The sequence below is a fragment of the Manis javanica genome, chromosome 16 (genome assembly GCF_040802235.1).
Source record: "Manis javanica isolate MJ-LG chromosome 16, MJ_LKY, whole genome shotgun sequence".
NCBI lineage: Eukaryota > Metazoa > Chordata > Mammalia > Pholidota > Manidae > Manis > Manis javanica.
Genome location: NC_133171.1, coordinates 53,650,251 through 53,673,384, shown reverse-complemented (window position 1 = coordinate 53,673,384; position 23,134 = coordinate 53,650,251). Strand labels below are relative to the sequence as shown.

At 35.1% G+C, this 23,134-nt stretch overlaps 1 protein-coding gene across 1 annotated transcript in view; it reads right to left on the bottom strand.

The window, feature by feature from the left end:
• LOC108388041 (SUMO specific peptidase 6) overlaps nt 1-23,134 on the bottom strand; it is an 86,249-nt gene that overhangs the window by 52,073 nt on the left and 11,042 nt on the right. Inside the window, 3 exon segments of the mRNA XM_073224299.1 lie at nt 908-1,056; nt 8,993-9,063; nt 22,592-22,696. Of these exon segments, the coding sequence (XP_073080400.1) occupies nt 908-1,056; nt 8,993-9,063; nt 22,592-22,696 (325 nt within the window).

Sequence of the window (23,134 nt, the reverse complement as noted above, 5' to 3'; positions counted from 1 at the left end):
AGCACTCCAGTTTGAAAAAGACAGATGCACCCCTATGTTTATCGCAGCACTATTTACAAAAGCCAAGAAGTGGAAGCAACCTAAGTGTCCATCAGTAGATGAATGGATAAAGAAGAGGTGGTACATACACACAATGGAATATTATTCAGCCATAAGAAGAAAACAAATCCTACCATTTGCAACAACACAGATGGAGCTAGAGGGTATTATGCTCAGTGAAATAAGCCAGGCAGAGAAAGACAAGTACCAAATGATTTCACTCCTATGTGAAGTATAAGAACAAAGAAAAACTGAAGGAACATAACAGCAGGAGACTCACAGAACCCAAGAATGGACTAATAGTTACCAAAGGGAAAGGGACTAGGGAGGATGGGTGGGAAGGGAGGGATATGGGTGGAGAAACAGAAAGGGGGCATTACGATTAGCATGTATAATGTGGGGAATGGGGAGGGCTGTGCAACACAGAGAAGACAAGTAGTAATTCTACAGCATCTTACTATGCTAATGGACAGTGACTAATGGGCTTGTGGGGGGCACATGATGAAGGGGGGTGCCTAGTAAACATAATGTTCCTCATGTAATTGTAGATTTATGATACCAAAAAAAAAAAAAAAAGTCCACATCTACGTAAGACCACCAAGAATCAATGTGCATACAGGAAGGGGAGGGAAGCCCTTCTTTATAGTTCTTATTATGTGTGTGTGTGTGTGCAATAAACTTTGAAAAGTGTGCCAAATAAATAAATAAATAAATAAATAAAACAATCTAATGAAGGTAGAAAAGTTTGCCTGTGTAATTTCTCTAGGTCTCATCTAGTCCAATAAGATAAGGTCACCTAGAATTTAATTAGTAAAAATAATATTAAACATATCAACTGATGACAAAAACAAGTAATTTCCCCACCCACCTCTAAATCAGTCAAACATTTTTTTTTAGCAGTCGACAGAGGAGGTGAAGTAGACTGATATGTTGTACTGTGACGTTTTTGTGATACTTTTCTTTCAATTTTGGACTCCAAGAGTGATTCAGATTCTTCTGTTTTCTTCACTATATGATCTAAAGGAAGGAGAAAAAAACAAAAGTATTGAAATTAAATTTTATAAATTCCTCATGACCTTTGCTATGAAAAAATGCTAATGTGTGTTATTCAAATCATTATGCTTGGGTTAAATAATGTTTCAACATGCGCAGTAAAGGACGACCCGAACTTAGGTCAGAGCCTCCAGCCGCGTTTGCCGCCCCGCTGAGCCCCCCACCCTGGCCAGGGTCACCTGGGGCCACCCACCAAGGGCACCGACACCCCCTGCAGCTGGTTTCGTGCTGCAAAGGAGCAGAGCACTGCCTGCACAGAGTCACCCCAACCTCCCCCCCACACATTTTCTTCTAAATTACTTATTCTTCTAAGTTTAGTAATGAGAAAAATTTGAATTCAAATGTTGGGTACAACAGTTTTGAAAAAGAAAAGCAAACTATCCCCACCTAATGATTTTTTAAGTTTAGGAAACACAAAAGACAATATTCCTCATTATTTTTCACGTAAGTTCAAAAATTTTCACTTAAGATATATAATTAGGATTTTTATACAACTTAATGAAGTCCAAAACAGGACAACTTACAATATATCACAATCCGACCTCATTAGCACAGATCTAAGCACACAGACCAAACATGCTCCTGACATCACGGCCGCAGTCACACACCCACGCGGCCCCGGCTCGCTGGGTACTTTTACTTCTCAGTCTTAAATGTCCTCTTCTGGTTTTTCTAAAGATTATCTACATATAAAAATCAACCTTATCTAGTATTTCTGAGTTTGATGTGCGGTAATGTGTTAAAAACGTTATGTAATAATTACCTGCGGTCAGTGTAATCACCGAGTTCCACTAAGTGATTTCCCCTACTCAGCCTTGGCACAGTTCAGCCACCTTCATTTTTCTGGACACCAAAACTAAAAATCCAAATAATCACTGACCTCTCCTTGCACTTCCTTCCTCATATCCAAGGGAATTCTAATAGTAATAGCTTTGGAATTCCTTCCTTTCTCTCCAACCCCACAGCCACTACATTTCAGATGTTTTACTCAGACCTAAATTGATCTCCTTCACTCCAAATGACCTGACACAAAAGTGTGACCATCGTCCAGTACTTAAAATCGTTCAATGATTCTAGTAGTTAAGGAGAAAATTCTGAACGCTGTCTCTTGGCAAGCACTGGTCGTCAATACCCATCTGCCATGCAAACCAACCATCTCAGAAGTGCGTTTCTCCAGGGGTTTTTCTCTTTCACCCTCTTCATACGTGCTGCTCTCTTCAAAGCAAAGTTCCTGTCTATCTAGTAAATTCAAACCTTCCTCTGTGAAGAGGCTCCCTCTGCCCAACACGAGGCACGATTAAGCGCTCCTGGGGCTACCCCAGCACCTGCTCCAGACTCCGTCAGCACCCACTTGCTTTTACTGTAACTGTGTGCACCGATCTGCTTCCTCCCGTTACAGTATCTGTTCTCAAAGAGCACAAATCATGCTTTAGTCATGTGTTTTCCCAGTGCTAGAAACAGCACAATGTAAGGGCTCAGAAAATGTTGACTGGATTCATGAATCACATGACAAAAGGTAAAACTATACAACATATTTAAAAAAGACAAAACTACATGAGTGGAAGGGATGCTGTTACTATGTCACCTCTTAAAATGGCTGAAGTTTGCCACACAGAAATACTGATTCACTCAGATCTGGAAACATATGGACTCAGCCTCCCCAAACCTGCTACCAAGTACTAATGCCTGAGGTTGCAGAAAGCCGCTCCAGTCCAGAGCCTCCATGTGGTAGTAACCACTACTAGGAGGGCCATCTCACTTCTTAGGCTGGTTACATATAAAAATCAGTTTCTACGCAACTACAAAACTAGAATGCAGCACTAAATAAAAATGTAGGCAGACAAGATTTGGAATTCAGAAAATATACACAGTTATCAGGAATACACAGCCAATTATTGGCATAATTTAATTTACAAAACTGTCTTAAAACATTTTTCCCCCCTCCAAGTTTCTTCGGCCTTACAAACTAAACTTTTTCGGTACAGAAGAGAGCTTTCCCTTATAAACATATTTCATCAGTCTTGTAATCCCCATAGTATCTTGGTGCATCATTTTGCTCAAACATGTATCTGTATCGCTTCTCCGCCAGGAGCCTGCCTGCAGACTGACATTTAAAAAACCATTATCACTTCACTCCTGATCACATAAACACCCTATTCTCTCCACCACAGCTGTCTCATCATGTCTGTGTCATATTTTCTCAACTTCCTATCATTATTAACAAAGGGGGAAACAAGTGCACCCAGGTTTTGAGAGAATCTGAAGATTTTTACTAATAGAGAAAAATTATTTTACAATCTTGATCCCAATCTTGAACCCTTAACAAGGTTATATACAAGGTTCTGAAGGAAAAACAAATGGCAAAGAATGACAATAATTAGGAATTCTAAGAAGAAACTTTTTAAACCAATGTGACATGTAGGTATGGCAAATGATTGACAGTGTATGGGAAAGCAGATCTATAAAAAGACAGTAAGCATAAAAAATTAACATCAGAATTAAGAATATCTTTAGAATTCTATCTTCTATAGAAAAACAGTTGAGAAGATTATGGTAATTCAACGGAAAATTAGCTAATCTCAACCTATAGGCAGAAAAATAAAATGGCAAAAGACTTAAAACTTGACTGGTCCAGGAACGACAAATGCTTAACAAAGGGCTCATGGAGGTTTTACGAGCTGATCATGGAGGTCACTGTAGCGAAGCCATGACACAGCTGCCAAACCCCCACCACACTCCTCCAGGGAGGGACCTGACGCGAGATCTGTGTGACAAGCTTGCTTTCGCTGAACGCCTCTTTTAAGGATGAGAATATAACATGTTCACCCAAGACCGCACAGTAGAGTAGGAATAGCAAGACTAAGATATTTCCTGCTGGATTTCCTAGCTAAACATCTTATTTCTAGGGATTTGATGTAAAAAAATAATAGATCAAATACATAAAATGAATGTGCTAGATTAATTATAACATATAATATTGAAATACTGAAAACAATCTAAATCATGGTAAATATAATGGGTTACCATGCATTCATTAAAAAATGATTACAGAGACTTGAACATAAAACTGTAAATAAGTCTACCATAGACACCCTCATCCATTTGATTTTAAACTTCCTTTAATTCAGTTTTCCAGGTTGATTTTTCTCTGATATCCCACTATCTTTTTTTTTTTAATTGAAGTATCGCTGATATATAATCTTACCTTGGTTTCAAAGATACAACCCAGTGGTTCAACAGTTACCCATATTATTAAATCCTCACCCCCTCTAGTGCGGTTACTATCTATCAACATAGAAAGATGTTACAGATTCAATGACTATATTCCCCATGCTGTACTACTGTCTCATGAGCAACTTCTATTGTGATTGCAAATTATTGTGTCCCTTTATCCCTCTCACCTTTCCCACCCACCTACCCCCTCAGTGACCACTAGTCCCTTCTCAGGTCTATGAGTCTACTGCTGTTTTGTTCATTCTGTTTTGCTTTGTTTTTATATTCCACAAGTAAGTGAAATCATTTGGTATTTGTCTTTCTCCTCCTGGCTTACTTCACTGAGCATAATACCCTCTAGATGAATCCATGTTGTTGTAAATAGGAGGATTTCTTTTATTTTTATGGCTGAATAATATTCCACTGTGTATATGTACCACCTCTTCTTCATTCATTCATCTATTGATGGACTCTTAGGTTGCTTCTATATATTGGTTATTGCAAATAATGCTGCAACAAACATAGGGGTGCATATGTCTTTCCAAATTAGTGATTTTATTCTCTTCAGGTGAATTCTCAGAAGTGGAATTACTAGGTCATATGGTATTTTATTTTTAGTTTTTTGAGGAACCTCCATACTATCCACAGTGGCTACACCAATTTACATTCCCACCAACACTGTAGGAGGGTTCCCATTTCTCTGCATCCTCACCAGCATTTGCTTTTTCTTGTCTTTCGGACATCCCACAATCTTTTAATGGGATTACACAAACCACATAATATAAAAAAGGAGAAAAGCAAGTTAAAGAACACTATAGTAGTATGAATGCATTTTTTAAAAATGGGTATATATGCATAAAAAAGTCTGGGATGTTACATATTAAGATGCTAATAACTGGTCAAGGGTTACTGGTCCTGATTGGTAAAGGGTGAGGGGATATTTTTCTTCTGTGTATAAGTTAAATAGTGCTAAATCAGGTGATTTAAATTGTAACCATAATGTAATTACACTACAAATGCAATTAAATGTTCATTCAGAGACTGTGTATAGTGTCTATTATTCTCTTTGACAAGGATGCAAAGAACAGGTGAGAAAGCAAGAAGTTTAAGAAATGAAAGAAAAGGTAGGGGAAAGAATGAGACATCTTAATTTATATGATTATGTAACTGTTATTACTCTACATGTTTAGAAAATATATAAAAGGACCAAACAAAAAAGCAACAGGAAATGTGATCTGACCAAAGATCATACTTGTTTACCAACTTTAATTTTATCCTAAAGAGATGCTTATCAATGTTAATAAGTACTGATACAGGGCTATAACTTATCAAAATTCATATTAAGTGCCACTTAAATGCAAAATAAAGGGAAAAAAGGAAAATAGAGAAAATTACCTCAGGTGGTAAGAGCTACAGAAAAACTGATTCCTTTTTAGAAAAATATTCCAGGTGCTATGCCAGTAACTACAGATCCTAGGGTTTGAAATCTCAATGTTTTAAAAAAAATTAAGGAAATACTAAAATATAATGCAATCTTGCAAATATATTCTGTGCTCATGGATAGGAAGAATTAATATTGTCAAAATGGCCATCCTGCCTAAAGCAGTCTATGGATTCAAAGCAATCTCTATCAAAATACCAAGAGCATTCTTCAAAGAACTAGAACAAATACTTACAAAATTCATATGGAACTAAAAAAGATCCCGAATAACCAAAGCAATCCTGAGAAGAAAGAACAAAGCTAGGGGGATTATGCTCCCTAACTTCAAGCTCTACTGCAAAACCACAGTAATAAACAATTTGGTACTGGCACAAGAAAAGACCCATAGATAAATGAAACAGACTAGAGAGTACAGATATTAACCCAAGCATATATGGTCAGTTAATATGCGATAAAGGAGCCATGAATATACAATGGAGAAAAGATAGCATCTTCAACAACTGGGTTTGGGAAAACTGAACAAGCTACATGCAAGAGAATAAAACTAGATTATTGTCTAACTCCATACACAAAAGTAAACTCAAAATGGATCAAAGACATGAATGTAAGTCATGAAACCATAAAACTCTTAGAAGAAAACATAGGCAAAAATCTCTTGAACATAAGCATGAGCAATTTTTTCCTGGACACATCTTATTAGGCAAGGGAAAGAAAATAAAAATTGAACAAGTGGTACCACATTACACTGTAGAGCTTCTCTACAGTAAAAGACACCATCAACTGAACAAAAAGGCATCCTACAGTATGGGAGAATATATTCATAAATGACATATCCAATAAGGGGTTAACATCCAAAATATATAAAGAACTTACGTGCCTTTCAACACCCAAAAAACAAATAACTCAATTAAAAAGTGGGCAGAGGAGCTGAACAGACATTTCTCCAAAGAAATTCAGATGGCCAAGAGGCACATGAAAAGATGCTCCACATTGCTAATTATCAGGGAAATACTAATTAAAACCACAATGAGATATCACCTCACACCAGTTAGGGCGGCCACCATCCAAAAGACAAACAACAACAAATGCTGGTGAGGATGCAGAGAAAAGGGATCCCTCCAACACTGTTGGTGGGAATGTAGATTAGTTCAACCATTGTGGAAAGTAGTATGGAGGTTCCTCAAAAAACTAAAAATAGAAATACCATTTGACCCAGGAATTCCACTCCTAGGAATTCACCTGAAGAAAACAAGATTCCAGATTCAAAAGGACATATGCACCCCTATGTTTATCGCAGCACTATTTACAATAGCCAAGAAATAGAAGCAACCTAAGTGTCCATCACAGATAAATGGATAAAGAAGATGTGGTACATATACACAATGGAATATTATTCAGCCATAAGAAGAAAACAAATCCTACCGTTTGCAACAACATGGATGGAGCTAGAGGGTATTATGCTCAGTGCAATAAGCCAGGTGGAGAAAGACAAGTACCAAATGATTTCACTCATCTGTGGAGTATAAGAACAAAGCAAAAACTGAAGGAACAAAACAGCAGGAGACTCACAGAACCCAAGAATGGACTAGTGGTTATCAAAGGGAAGGAGGTTGTGGATGGTAATTGGGGAGGGAGGAGAAGGGGATCAAGGGGCTCTGTAATTCACAATCATGATATAAGTAGGGCACACAGGGAAGGCAGCATAGCACAGAGAAGACAAGTAATGACTCTAGCATCTTACTACGCTGTTAAGACAGTGACTGCAATAGTGGCGGTGGGGGGACTTGATAATATGAGTGAACATTGAAACCACAATGCTGTTCATGTGAAACCTTCATAAGATTATATATCAATGATATTTTAATTAAAAACAATGCAATCTTTATGCAACAAGACCTGCAGTATTACTATAGCATTTCTCCTATGCCCAAGTAAACATAGAAGCTACAAAGTTTAGAGGTTGAATATACCAATATCCTTCTCCTGAAATTTATAGTTATTATCTGTGTAAATGAATCATAGATACATATATACAGTTGACCCTTGCATGACCCGAGTTTGAACTACCTAGATCCACTTATTCATTAATTTTTTTAACATCCATATAGCCCCTGTAACTGGCTATCAGGCAGCAGGTTCCACTGGTGATATGATCAATAGAAATGGAAAAAGAAAAATACTGTGCACAGTGGTCTGTCCAGGGATCGAGCCACAACTGCGGTGTTATTAGTGCCGCCCTCTGACTCACTGAGCAACCAACTGCTGTCTGGACCAGAGAGGAGCTCCAAGATCTAAGGGCAACAGGGGAAGCAAGTTCCAGGCAGGAAACTAGAGGAAGGAGGCTGGGAGTCTTTGCCCCGCCAAGTGCAACCCTCCCATTTTTTTCTACTTTTCTACCCTTTTTTGCATGTGAAGTTGAATGACCCCTTTGGTATACGGCAGGCTGTTACTAGTTTAAGGGGAGTCAAATTTTATCCATGGATTTTCTACTGCAGGGGGTTCGTGCCCTTACTACATATTTGCATCAGTATCAGTGATTTAAAAATTATTTTAATGCCAGTGTAAGTTTCCTTTCTTTTTTTCTTTTGGTATCATTAATGTACAATGACATGAGCAACATTATGGTTACTAGACTCCCCCCATCACCAAGTCCCACACACACACCCCATTACAGTCACTGTCCATCAGCGTAGTAAGATGCTGTAGAGTCACTACTTGTCTTCTCTGTGTTGCACAGCCCTCCCCATGTCCCCCCTTCCCACCTACATTATGTCTGCTAATCGTAATGCCTTTTTCCCCTTTATCCCTCCCCTATCTAAGTTTCTACTTACAATTTTTTTCCAACATCTTGTATCAGGTATGGTCTTTTTAAAATTCAGTGGTTACCCAATGCGTGCTCAATTTTAGAATCAAAACCATTTAAATCAAGAAAATTACATGACAGAAAACTGTAACACATTCAACAAAACTTCAAAGCTATAACCCATCTACAGTTAATATTTGGATCTTGAATTTAACAAAAAAGCTAATATAATCAAAAAGATTTCAAACTGTAATCACCTGAATGTGCAACGATTCTGATGATTTCAGGTCACAGTTAAATTTCCAAACCAGTTACAAATGTGATTTCCCACATATTTCTACTATGCCTGAGAATATTCTAAAGCTGGTATCATATCTATTTCTACCTTTCATACAACTACTTAAAACCCTTCAAAGGTTTAACAACTGAAACTGTACACTTACCCACACCTTGGGGCCGACATAACCTTACAGGATTATTTTCAAATTTTTGGACATGAGGTGGGTATTCATTCCTAGAAAAGGAAATTTATAGTTTTATTCTAACAGAAAACATTTTTCAAAATGAAAAAGTTGATGGAATACTTAAGTTTTTAAGAGCAAATAATAGCCTCTTGCCATATAAAAAGCAGTACTATAAAATAATAAAACTATATTGCACAAACATACTAAGTTTAATACATCTAAGATTGCTAGGGGCAGTGACCATAGTTCATTTTGACTGTCGATCTATGAGAGCCCACAGCAGGCAGACTTTCAAATAAATATTTAGTAATAATGAATCCAAATTACTATCCTTTCCAAGTAGTCACTTTGGGAAGTGACATATTTATTCCCCCAATGCACAAAACTTTGGAACTTTTCTTTTGGAACTGACTTCATAATCAGTTCATAAAAACCGCATTTAAAGAAAACTCATAATACTTTATTATCAACATACTTTTTCCGTAAAAAGTCACTCAGCTTAATAATACTCAATGTGCCTAATTTTGCTGTGAATGTTTTTTAGTTGTTGAAAAAAAATCTATGAGTAAAGGAATAAATGGTGCATAAAACACTCACCTTGAAGACAATTCCAAAATCAGAACAAAAAATGGCATGTTACAAAGTCAGCAATCATAGAACAAGTATTTTAGTCTTATGATTACATTATGGGGATATAATTACATTTAAAATATTAAATTACATTGTCCCATGTCATATACAATTGATTTTCAGAATTTTGAACACAATCCATATTAAACAAGGATTTTAAAAATACCACTTTAGTCCAAATATATACTTTGAGGAAAAGCAAAAAAAAACAAAAACAAAAACTATAGATAATTGTGACATAAAAGCACTGAAAAGGAGATCTGCAAAAAGTGCAGTAGAGCTCCACAGCCACTTTTCCACCCTAAATTAAAGCTTCTAAAAACATTCCCTTCAATATTACTCAGCCATAAGAAGAAAACAGATCCTACCATTTGCAACAACATGGATGGAGCTACAGGATATTATGCTCATGAAATAAGCCAGGCAGAGAAAGACAAGTACCAAATGATTTCACTCATATGTGGAGTATATGAACAAAGGAAAACTGAAGGAACAAAACAGCAGCAGAATCACCGAACCCAAGAATGGACTAACAGTTACCAAAGGGAAAGGGACTGGGGAGGATGGGTGGGAAGGGAGGGATAAGGGCGGGGAAAAAGAAAGGGGGCATTAACGATTAGCATGTATAGTATGTGTGTGTGGGGGGGCACGGGGAGGGCTGTGCAACACAGAAAAGACAAGTAGTGATTCCACAACATCTTACTACACAGATGGACAGTGACTGTGAAGGGGTATGTGGGGGGGACTTGGTGAAGGGGGAGAGCCTAGTAAACATAATGTTCTTCATGTAATTGTAGATTAATAATAAAATAAAATAAATAAAAAATTAAAAAAACATTCCCTTCATTTCTCCAGGGAATTAAAAATAAGAATTTATTCTATAATTTGTAAATTCATTCACATTAGTGATTATAATAACAAAGTGAAATATTTGATTAAACCAAAATCCTGAAGGCATTTTCCTGTAAGGCTTTCAGAGTCATGCTGTGTTAGTCAAAGTCCTAAATTGCACAGATGCAAGTGGCAGGAGAACAAGATGAGAGTAGACAGAGTGTCTGTAACAGCTGTGAGCAAACAGCGTCATGTGCCAGGTACAGTTCTGAGTGCTTTGTATCTATTGTTACTTCAATCCTCACAAGACCCTTAGAAGTATATGCTGTTTATTAGCACTTTATAAACGGGGGGGAAGCTGAGGCCAACGAGGTTAATTAACCTGCCCATTGTCACACAACTACTAAATAACAACACCAGAATCTGAATCATGGTAAACTACACCAATTTCTACATTGTCTAAATTTTAAGATTCATAAGGATATGAATTATGAAGATGAGAATTTGCCTTAAAGACAGGAGCACTACCAGTGAGTGCTATGAAAAAAGGTAGGTTTATCAGCTTCTAACTAAATTAAGCTTAAAATAAAACACATTTTTTATATTCCATGCAGTTTCACACTACCATCTCTTTAAATCAAATGATCGATTTTTTAATCTCTAATTTTTATTAACTGTCCACTTTGGAGAAAGACAGACACAAACTTCAAAATTCAACACAGGCAATGAATCCAAAGCTAAATATGATGATACTGTTAAGGTAAACTCCAAAAACTCCAGGTAGTGTGTATTTTTAAAACAGCTGACAACACAAACAGTACATATTCTTTAAAACTACTATAGATTATCAGCTAAGAAAATAATCGACAGAGTGGCCACAAAATCTAGACGTAACAGGTATGTTGGATTTCTCAGCTCCCACCTGTTTGACTACTTATCCTAGGGTGTTCTGGGATCTTCTGGGGTGTGCCATAGGCACAGGTTTACTCAGTAGGGACGGACATACACCAACTAAGGCTACGAATCACAGATGTGCAGGGGCTGATGAGAATGCTGCTTTAATGCTCTGTGCTCTTTGCCGTCGGACCTAGTGCACTGAACCATGAACTGCTAATGAGGAACAAGCAGTGACTGTATCATGTAGCATCCATGACCCTATCATGTCCTGTAATGTAGTGTTAATAAACTATTATGCATACTTGCCAACATTTCCACACCTTATAGCCAGTCTGTATCCAATATTTGCTACATTTCCCTACACACAGAAATAAAGTTGTATATTTAAAAGTTCATTATAATGAATAAGTTACAGAAATATAAGCATATCTTAAGTTGAATTTCAAGATAAAAGTAGCATTAGTTTGATAATTAAAAGAATTTTCCAGCCATAAGTTATCATGTGTTCTTTAAAATTTTGTTTAAAAAAATGGTTTGTTAAGTGATCAAAAATCAAATTTTACATTAATTTCTTGGTTTGAGGTTTCCATCATTCTACACATACTGAAATTTCAAACTCCAAACTGGTATGAAGTTCAAGTGTGGGACTTAATTCCTCAGTGGTTATTTTTTCTCACCTCAAAGAAGGGACAGAGAGGTGTCCATGTCACCTGTCATCTACAAGGTAAAACGATTCTTTTGCTTCTGAGGGTGTTCTGAGTAGAAGTTTGAGAGAAAACCTCACCTTAATGGACACATTTTACAAGATGTACAAAATAGCTGAAGAACTTTTTTTTCTTCTGTGCAGAATTAACATCAGACTGCCATGCTCATTAAATGTTAGATAGGCCTCAGCCCTCAGTCTTTTTTAAAAAATAAACTTAGTTTTGGAATTATTTTAGATTTGGCTAAGAGCTGAAAAGACAATTCAGACTTCCCTAATATACCTGTCCCAGTTCTTTATAATGCTCATTAGAACACCTTCATGACCATCATGTCACAAAAGAAATAGCACATTACTATTCACTTAATGCCAGACTATTAGAATTTCATCAGCTATTTCACTAACACCCCTTTTTTGTTCCAGAATCCAATCCAGGATCTAACTACACTTGGTTATCATGCTTCCTCTTTTGTTCTGCAATCTTACATTGTTTTTCATGACTCTGGCACCCGGGAAGATAACTGGCCACTTAGTTTGTAGAATGCCCCTCAGGGTGAATCTGTCTGGTGTGTTTCTCATGAGCAGACTTAGGTGGTGGGTTTGGGACAGATCACGGAGGTGAAGTGCCCTTCTCATCCTGACGTTATCAGGGATACATAGTATCAACACAATTTATCTCCTCAACCTTGATCATCTGGTTAAGGTAGTGTTATGCAGTTTCTCCACTCCTAAGTTACTAGTTTCCTTTTATTAGACCCTAATTGAAAGCAAGGCAGTCAGTCTAGCCCACAAAAGGGATGGGAGCAATAAGCTCCACTTCGTGAACAGTAGAGTATCTACATGTATTATTCAGAATTCTTCTCTAACAGCTGCCCATTTCCCCCAATTCATTTTACACAGCTTGTAAAATCCTAGGGCAGCTCAATAAATAAAAGATTAATTCAATCATTTACATCAATGTGATTCATGAACATTTATTTTATACTTTAGGTTATGATCCAATCTTGGAAGCTCTTTCAGCTGGCTCCTGAGTCCCTGTGAGGTGACCTCATTCTTTAGTTTACTCTAGGAATATGTATGTAACAAAATTTACAAGAATATGGAATACTCTGCTTGTCTGTCCATAATTCTTGTACAGGGGCCATGAAAATCTTCTCTAATACATGTACTGTTGAAGCAAGTACCCTTTTGTTCCCAAGCATGTGCCCGGCTTCTGACATGACAAGATGCTTCACACTGATTTTGCTCTCCCTACCCCACCCCTGAAATCAGCCACTTCCTATCATTAGAGAGTGGGGTTAGGAACCAGGATCTGGGTGCTGGGTATGTTTGTATTTTGCTTGGTTTTAATGATAGCTCTTTTTATTAATGTTTTTATTGCTCTAACTGATCTCAAAAGATGAAAATTTCTGTAAGATGTATCAAATGTATTCATTTTAGTCAAAATCAATTATTCCACACTCACGTAACTCATAAATCAGTGTAATTTTCAGAGATGTATTAAAATCTCCCACAGTTGTACTATAATCAAAAACTTTGCATTTAAAATATTTTAGGAGAGTTTTACACATTTAGGTGTTACTCTTGCAGACTGTGCCCGTTACAAAAATACGCTCCTCCTATTTAGTGCTTCTAATCCTTAATTCTATCTCATTTGTTATTACAATTCTGCTTATTGTTTGTTTGCATCTCTTGTAACTCTAAACACTGCTTTTCTTACAAAACGTTTTGTCTGACTCTGTAAACAATACAGCTGGCTTTAATCTAACCAGTTTGTCTTTTATAAAATATACTCAACCTAATCATAACTACAAGAGATTTCATGTTTTCCTTTCACTTCATGAATTGCTTGATTTTTATATTTGCATTTATTATTGTTTCCTCTTTCCCCTATTTGTACTGGATTGCACAATCATTTGTTTTCCCCCCTACTTAACAGTTACCCTTCCTCTCTCAACCCTATTCAGTTGTGAAGTTTTATCCATTAACATGTTATCAAGAATGCCAACTATTTTCTCAAGCAAGACGCTCTACTGCATCCTTATTGGGACGAGATCTGTAAGATCCTTGTACTTCCCCACCTTACCTCTCCGGGCCCTCTCCCCAAAAAGCCTTCTGCCCTTCTGCCTCCCCAACTCCTAGGTTTTGCTTGAGGCAGCTCGGAATACTGGGCCACAGGCTAGTACTGATTTTCCTTCATAGCACAGCTCTATTTGAAAGTGGAGCAAGCTCAGCCTTGAGTGTCTTTAGTCTAATTTGTGCCAAATTATAAATCATAAAGATTTTTTTTTAATCTCAAAGATTTATCAGGTAATGACACTTCTTTACCTAAAATGTCTCGAAAATTTCTAATGAGTGTACTTAATAAAAAACCCAAACCCTTCAGATCCACTGACAAGTTTATTTTATGGTCTAGGTCCTGGCTGACCCTCACTAAATTCACCTGATAACATTTCCCCTTTGCTTCCAGCTGAAGCCATAGGGGCCCTTCTTTCTGTTCTTTGAACAGCTAATCTCCTTCCTGCATTGGTAACCTAGCACCACCTCCTCCCCGTCCGGAAAAGCCATCTGTGATCACAGCATGGCTGACTCCTCATTTATTCCTTGCTTAAATGTTACTCTGCAGAAGAGTTTCTCTGACAGGCAGTCTGAAGGGGCCAAGCTACCATTACCATCCCATTCAATCACCTTTCACCCAGGACTCGTCATTTCATGTCTCCCTTGTTCATTATCAGTCTTCGTGCATCCAAATGTTGACTACAGGAGTGCAAGGGTCTTGTCTAAATACTTGGAGTGAGTAAACATGTATAACTGAAAGGCAGTAAGCAACCAGAAGTTTATTTATCAGGTCAAATAATTGTACAAACATTCCTGTACAGGGATGGTAATGTCAAGACTGAGCCTCTGGCTGCCATGCAGAGCCGTCATACAGTAATTTAAAAGGAATGAATCTGCCACCTGATACACAAGTAGTCTACTTCACACATCTGAAAGGCACCGTAAACTTGTATTTGTTGTTTGGACGGTTTGGTTGGGAACTGATATACCTGGACTCCACTTTTACTGTCTTACTTCCTGCTCTCGTTCTAGTGTTTCCATAGTTAATCACTGTTTTCTTCACAGTATATTTTATTGTGCAGCAAGACAAGTCATTCTTTTCTTCCCCATTTATTCTTCTTTTAAAAGAGTAACTGTTGCTCCTCTTGAATATTTACACTTCTAAATAAACTTTAGAATCAACTGGCCAAGTTTCTTAAAATAACAAAGTCCCTAAGATTTTGACTAAAACTGCGTTAAATTACTTTAAGTAGCACTGGTATCAAAAAACCAACCAGGAACATACACTATAAAATGCAGATTAGGTTCTTTAGATACAATTATAAACGGTTTTCACATCATTAATTACTAGATATTTTAGTTGCTACTGTGAATTAAATTTTTTTCTTTCCAATATATACTCCAACTGATTAGAGGTGAAAATGAAGTAAATTTAATTATTAATACTATTAGTCTTGTAGCCTGTCATCTTGCTCAACTCTTACTTCTAAGGTTTCAGATGACTCTATAATTCAAAAGAAGACAGTATCATCTAAATATAATTTCATTTTCAGATCTTGAGACAGCAATTTTCATATTATAAATTGGTACCACCTCTCTGCAAAAACAATTTTGCAGTACTTTATCAAGAGTAAAAACGTTTGTGACCTGGCCCAGACTTTTCCCAGAGACTCATTTTGAGATGCATTTAGAAACATATAGGCTAAGTTGTTCATCAGTGTGTCATATAATAGTGAAAAACAACCTGAAATGGGCTAATGGGTAAATAAACTATGTATATCTGTAGGACAAGCTATTATTCAATCATTAAAAATCATTTTTAGAAGGCAACAGGAAAAATGGTAGGACACACTGTCAGGTGAATATTCAAAATAAGATGGGAAAGAAATCCAACAAGAGCCTAATAATGTAATTTTCCATTTTGTGAGCTTCAAAAAAATTATAAAATCTCCAATTATACTTGTCTTTTCAAACACATCCTTTACATAAATGTCTAACAGTTTGTGTAACTTCTTTTATTACATTCTTTTCACCTTTCTACCATTTTGTTTCAAAATTCTCTATAATATGCACATACTTTTTACAACAAATGGGTCAACAGATTATTTATGGAGGAAGAAAAACTCAGTTCAAATCCCAGATTAAGTATTCCTGGTCACTGGTGCCACGACTTAGTACCATGCTCACGACTCGTCCGTCCACGAGTCAAAAAGGGTTTGAGTCATTCAAGCCATGAGAGTCACCCACAACAAAGAAAAATGGCAGCAATATTTTTTTTTTGAGTTTTCAAGCTCTGGGTATTAATATTGTTATTTATTATTTATTTCAGATTGGTTTTAAACTTAGACCACACCTTACTGTGTCCAGTATACAGTACAGGAGGAAAAACCTTGGAAAATAGTAATCATTCACAACTACCTAACTTGTTTATTAGATAAACCTTCTCTTATAAATAAATCATTGACTTCAGAGATTTACAGACCCTTGTGTTAAGAGATAAAGATAAAGAATTTTCTATTACTCTTTAAAGATTAGAAAAAAGATGTGGCTTAGTGTTCACAAGATGGGAGGAAAAGCTTATGTAAGAAGAATTTACAAAGTAAAATCTACTGGTGCAAAAGTACTTCTCAGTTTCTCTGACAAAGCTGAACATAAGATGATTTTAAGTAAGGACCCAAAGGATTAATGGGCCAAGTTCCACCTAACAGTACCTAAGCTGCTGAATAATGTACTCAAGTGTATTCATTATAAGACATTTTATAAACAATTGCTGCTTCATATCTAGTCCCTGGTGGTAATCTTATTATAAAAGATGGAAAGAATTTCGGTAACTATTACTATTACAGAAATGTCAAATTTTACAGTGTATAAGTCAGTTTTAAGTAATCAATTTACTTTTTCTTCAAAAAATTTCCTTAAAAATTGGGCAAATGTTATTCCTGTTTTAGAGTAAGTGATGTGCCTACTGGTATTGCCGCTTGCTTACCGTTCCATTTTCTGATTCCCGTTACAGTATTATTCTAACTAGAATGTAAGCCCAAGAGGATAGGGGTTCTGTTCTGCTCACAGAAGAGTGCCTGGCACATAATCACTGAAATATTTGCTGAATGTATCAATTAATAGATTATCAATTAATACAGTACCAATTAATACATTAATACATTTCTGCTACAGAAAAATGAGTAAGAAGTCAAAACACTGGAAAAAAAAACAATTATAAACCCTCCAAGGCTATTGTGAAAGAGAGAAATACTCTAAGATCTTTATAGTATTCTGATAATAGTATAATGATAATTTCATCTACTACAGCATACAGGAAAATATTTGTTTATTTGTACAAGAGTCTGTTTCATACGTTACTGTATGAAGAGCATTTAGTGTATATTCTTTACAGTTTTATTAAAAACATCTTACTAATGGCCCTCCAAAAAAAGTCACTTATGACTCAAAAATTTAAAAGATGTAAGTATCTGACAAGAAATAATGGTTTATTCAAAGAGAAAAATAGACATAATGGGAAAATAATTTTTCTGTCCGAGGAGATAGGTAGGTAAAATACTTATATAATCCATCCATAAAACATGTAATTGTGAATCATTTAAGAATTATAAAATATGCATAAACTTTTTGCTGACAGGATCATCTTCAAATTTGTATTTCAGAAACTTGGTTTACATAAAGTAAGATGGAGTAAGTGCATGTATTTCATAGAGTTAAAATTATATAATTTAAAAAAAGTAGAATGTTCCTTCCTTTGACCTTCAAAGATTATATGAAAAGTACATATGAGTTTAAAAGAAGGGCTGTTAACTTGTTTTGGTGGGGAGGTCTCATAAAAAGCAAAAGTAAAAAAAAAAAAAAGAGAGAGAGATACGTATACATACAAAAATTCTAAATATGTACATTGAGAGAAGTCTTAGGGACATTTGCTTTAGAATAATTATAACCATTCACTATTTAAGGAAGTGTGTGTTCTTAAAAAACTCACTTCTATGTTATTTACATTAACATTTCTGTGTCTGCTAGTGATATTACAAAGGGAACAAACAGTGATCATAAAATTCTGTTTAAAATGTTTGGGTCAGAAGAGGAGTAATCTGACGGTCAGAGCTTTCACTCTGAGTTTAAGATTAAGATGCTCTAATTCCCTCCTCCCTCACTCTACTGAAGTGTAAAAACACAACTATTATCACTAAAATGTAACAAGATTTTAATGAAAGCAACTTTACTAATGCATTAAAATACTCTATTTTTAAAAATAAGGTGGTCACAAGTCAGTATGAATTTACAATAACCATTAATGGAAAAATGCATACTAAGAATTATGGTGAAAACACTACCCACATTAAATCAAATACCGGGTTGTACTATCACTGGTTCCTTTTATTAAAATAATTAACAAGCTCTAATGATAAACTCTAATTCAATGGATACTTTTCAAAGCATAAAATAATCTGATATCTTACTGTTATATCCATGGTCTAATTTCATCAATATTAAGCTTACCTTTCCTTTTGGTCCAGATAGCTTAAAACATAAAAAAGAAAAAAAATGTAAGAGGCAAGACCTCATTTTTGATACAGCATTGTAGTTTTAGTAAACTGCAGTCAACAGGCAAAACTCTATAATTTATTTTAAACACATTTTATATATATACTACATACTATGTTTTGAATCTTGTCAGATATGTAAATTGCTCTTCAGTTTTTGTCAATACAGAAAACAATTTATATCTAAACATATCTTAGGAAGAAAAAGGATGTACAAAGGTATGAAAAATTCTTGAAAGAGCTTTATTTAACCAAACATTTGAGGATTTATGTTACAAAGTAGTTATGTGAATGGTCTTCAGGGAACAATACAATATCCTGAAACTAATAAAATTTTAGTGTTTCTAATCATGTTATCAGATATGATTATTTGCTTCTGAGTAAGAAAGAATTTTTTTTATAAAATTGAAATCTTTACACAAAAGCCTTAAATACAATATATGGCTTGAGACATGGGAAAGGCCTGGGATTTAAAATTATGGCCTCTAATGAAAAATCCTGTGTATAAAGATCCACCCTTTCCACAGTTCATGGATAATCTAAAAAGCTACCAACACCAATCACTCAAGAGCAAAATTTAAAAACCCTAAATTTAGAATAAGATTCACATCCCTGGGTTATTTCTGTTTATTATTAAAGAAACTAAATATTCAGAACTGAGTGTAAGCAAAACATAGTTTACAAAATTCCCATTATTAACTTTTGTATTCCTATCATGTGGAGTACACAAGTAAATATCAACTTAATCCTAGGAAATCAAGAAAAGGAAACACAGTAACTTGGTTTTACATAAACAACACTGAAAAGAAACACTTATTGTTAAGAGAAATTTTCAATAGTAAGGAAAGGAATTATTACAAGCTTACAGGACTACTGTATTTGAAATAATACCTTTGCTATTAAAAAATGAGATAAGCTGCTTAAAATAAATTTACATTGGATAAATAACAGAAAAATGAGGGAATGTTATCACAACCCTATTAAAGTATGTGAAACAAAATGTAACATGAAAATTTAAATATAATCAGTCTTATCATACATATTTATTTCTCATGGAGTTATATTTCCAGGAAAAGTAAAATGAAAACAGAAGGTTAGGCCTAAAGATGTAACCTAGCCATTTCCAACTCTGCATTGTTGTACTCAAGAAATGAGAAGAGTTTACTACTGTTTTTTAAACTCACCTGTATAGAGAAAAGAAAATGGGTAGAAGACAGAGTAGCAGTAGTAGAAGAAACAGGTTTGGTTCTTTCCAATAAACCAAGGGAGTTAGGAAGAAAACAAAAAACAAAACAAAAATATATATACACCCATGTTCATTTATCTTATCCTTGAGAAAAATTAATTTATTTATAAAAATAAATAAATAAATTCATTTATATGACATGATATCTAATTTTTAAGTCATGGCATTTCAACAAGATTCCTCAGTGTTTTTATTACCAAGTCCTGCCCTAGAAAATCTTACATATTAAAAAAAAAGCTTTTTAAAAATTGGGAAGGAAGCTATTATTACTAATGCTGGACTCTAAAAAACATCAACTTATATTCTTATGGAACTATTATTCCATTCTTGAACTAGTACTATACTAACACTCTTAAAATTAAAAATAAAAGGAAGGAGAAAAAGACAGACTGATTCTGGCATCATGACCTGATTTAGGGCTTCAAAAATTGTTTCAAAGTAGTGCTTTTCCTTAATATTAGATCTTGCTTCTTTGAGGAGCCCATTTTCCCATTGATGAATCATAGGTATATGTATTATCATACATATATGTATATATGCATATATGCTCTTGTAGATGTTCCCCATGGTCCTTATAGGTATGATGTGCTTGTTCTCATATCTCACTAAAGAACTAAAAATCATTCAAAATGCAGGTCTGATCTACTTTAAAGACACCTCAAGAAGAAAAGAGTGTATGAATTACTGAATGGTGGTATTTCCTTTTAATTTCAAATAAAAGGTTGAGAAAATAAAAAATCAGGAGAAACTGTAAAAGCCAGTTCACCCACATCTGAGGCCTAACAACCAGGCCGACACCACACTAAATACAACAAAAGGTTTGGTCACAACCACTGTCAGAGAACCATCTCCCTTCACGCCTCAGGTGTGATTTCTACTGCACGGAGTGTCCTCTTCCAGCTAGTACACAGCTTCAGTACCTCCTATGTGAATTTTTCACTGCTTCCTTCTCTGTGAATCGTCCTACACATACACTGTAAACATCTACTAACTGCACTTACCACCTAAGCATTTATTTTCCTGTCTTTCTGTCCTCTATCCTAATCAAACTTGAGCTTCCAGTAGGAGTCTGCCATATTCATCTCTGACTACTCTGTCCCTCATCTATGCCTGGTCTGTAGTATAACATCACTCACTGTTTATGAAGGAAGAAAACTGCCATATTTTTAAAGATAGTCACACTGTAGTAGGAAAAAGAAATGTTTATTCTATAAATAAGAGACAAGCATCTGCAGAATCTGTCCTGCTGACATGACTCTTCATGGTTTTCTTACTGGCTTAGTTGTTCTTATCAAGTATTTTCACACAACATTGTTCCCTTACATGCAAATTAATTCAGGTTTTTTAAAAAAAGAAACAATATTTTACTATTAATTATCACTTCCTATTAACAGAATCTAATCTTTTAAGCAGATGAGCAATGATACACATGCATGTATTATATGTGCTGAGACCTAGGACAAAAAACAAAAACCAATTTCCAGACTGTAATCAGTTTTTAACATTACCAATTAGGAAAGGAGGGATGGGAAGAACAGGTCACAGTGCAAACAGTTCCAAACTATTAAATAACTTCAAAGGCAATAATAATTTTAGTTGCAGAATATATCACTTGATTGTAAGTTATAAATCAGTATTTCAACTTGGACCACATTTTTAGAATATCAACAAGACATCTACATCAACAATGGATTCTATAAATGTGAGCAGTGTGTGAGAAACAGTGTGTGTCCCCCAACCCAATTAACTCTTTTATTATTTATTCTCATGTTTGTCCCACATGCAGGCCAGAGGACCTGACTGCTTCTGTATTTTACAGAAAGGCAACCCTATTTTTTGGTATATCCAGTAATTTCTTTCCCTTTTTAGTTGTATTTCTCAAATATCTTATGAGAAAACTATGACAAAATAGTATATTTAAGCAAAAGAAAGGTTTTCCTATCCTAAAGTATAAGAAAGATTTAAGATTTTTTAAGTAAAAAATCTACACCATAGCAAATCTATGTAAATAACAAATATAGCAAGGGTTTTTAAGAGTTAGGACACATTTTATGAGTGAGCAGCATCGTAGATTGCCATTTTTAAAAAAATGAAGAACAGCATCTAGCATATATACGAAATTTTCTAATCTTATTAGATATAAAAAATTTTATGCAACTATTCATAAGAAATAGATTATTATTATTATTTATGTAATTGTTGGAGCTTAAGAATTTCTTAGTCAACTGAAACTGACTCAAAATGGAAATTCAGCTTAAATTCTAAGGTTCAAGTAGTAGTTTCATATCAATGAGAATTTCTCAAGCGTTTAAAAGTAATAATGCGATTTATTTTGAAAATATGAAATCCTATAAACCTTATAAAGGTAATAACTGTAGTTTTACTCACACTTCTCTATCCAATGTTGTAAAATATCAGCCTAATTTAACCAGGATATAATAAAAATAGCATGAATTTTACTTAAAAAGTCTCTACTTGCAGAATGTATTTATTCACAAGCAGATACAAGAATAAAATTCTTGGACATGAATTATTTCAGAGACATGAATCTCTCTTTATAATGGAAACACAATAAAGTTCCACAAATAAAAAGAAACAGTTAAATACTCCTATTAACAAGGATGGTTTTGTATACACTGAACAAAGGTAACTGGAATCCTTACCTTTGGGCTGCGATTTTTACTATTGGTATGTGAGCATTAGCATGATGAAAATGTCTGCCATGAACCACAGTTGCAGAACATAATGGCGCACTTTGTCTGTTCTCACTGCAGATGCAAGAAACAAGAATGATCTGAACAGAAGAAAATTACATACACATATGCCAAATAAATCTTTCAAAACACAAGCACATGTATAAAAAACTTTTACTTTAAAGATACGTTTATGGATTAACCCATTGGCCTTGTTACTCTGCCCACCAGGAGTTACCCACATTGTACATTTGTGTCTGAAATGTTTCCGATACAGTTCATGAAAGAAAATAGAGAGGACACTAGAATATAAATAAAGAATTCTAAATGAATATTTTCAAATAAGACTTCCTATATATATTTGGATATATTTTCTCTCCTTATTCTCTACTTAGGGACTATCTATAAGAAAGGTTTTAAACTATGAGTATTATTACAGTTTTCTTGTATGCCAAAATAAATATAAAATACGTTATTGTTAAAAAAAAACAAAGGTCCTAAATTCTACTGGTT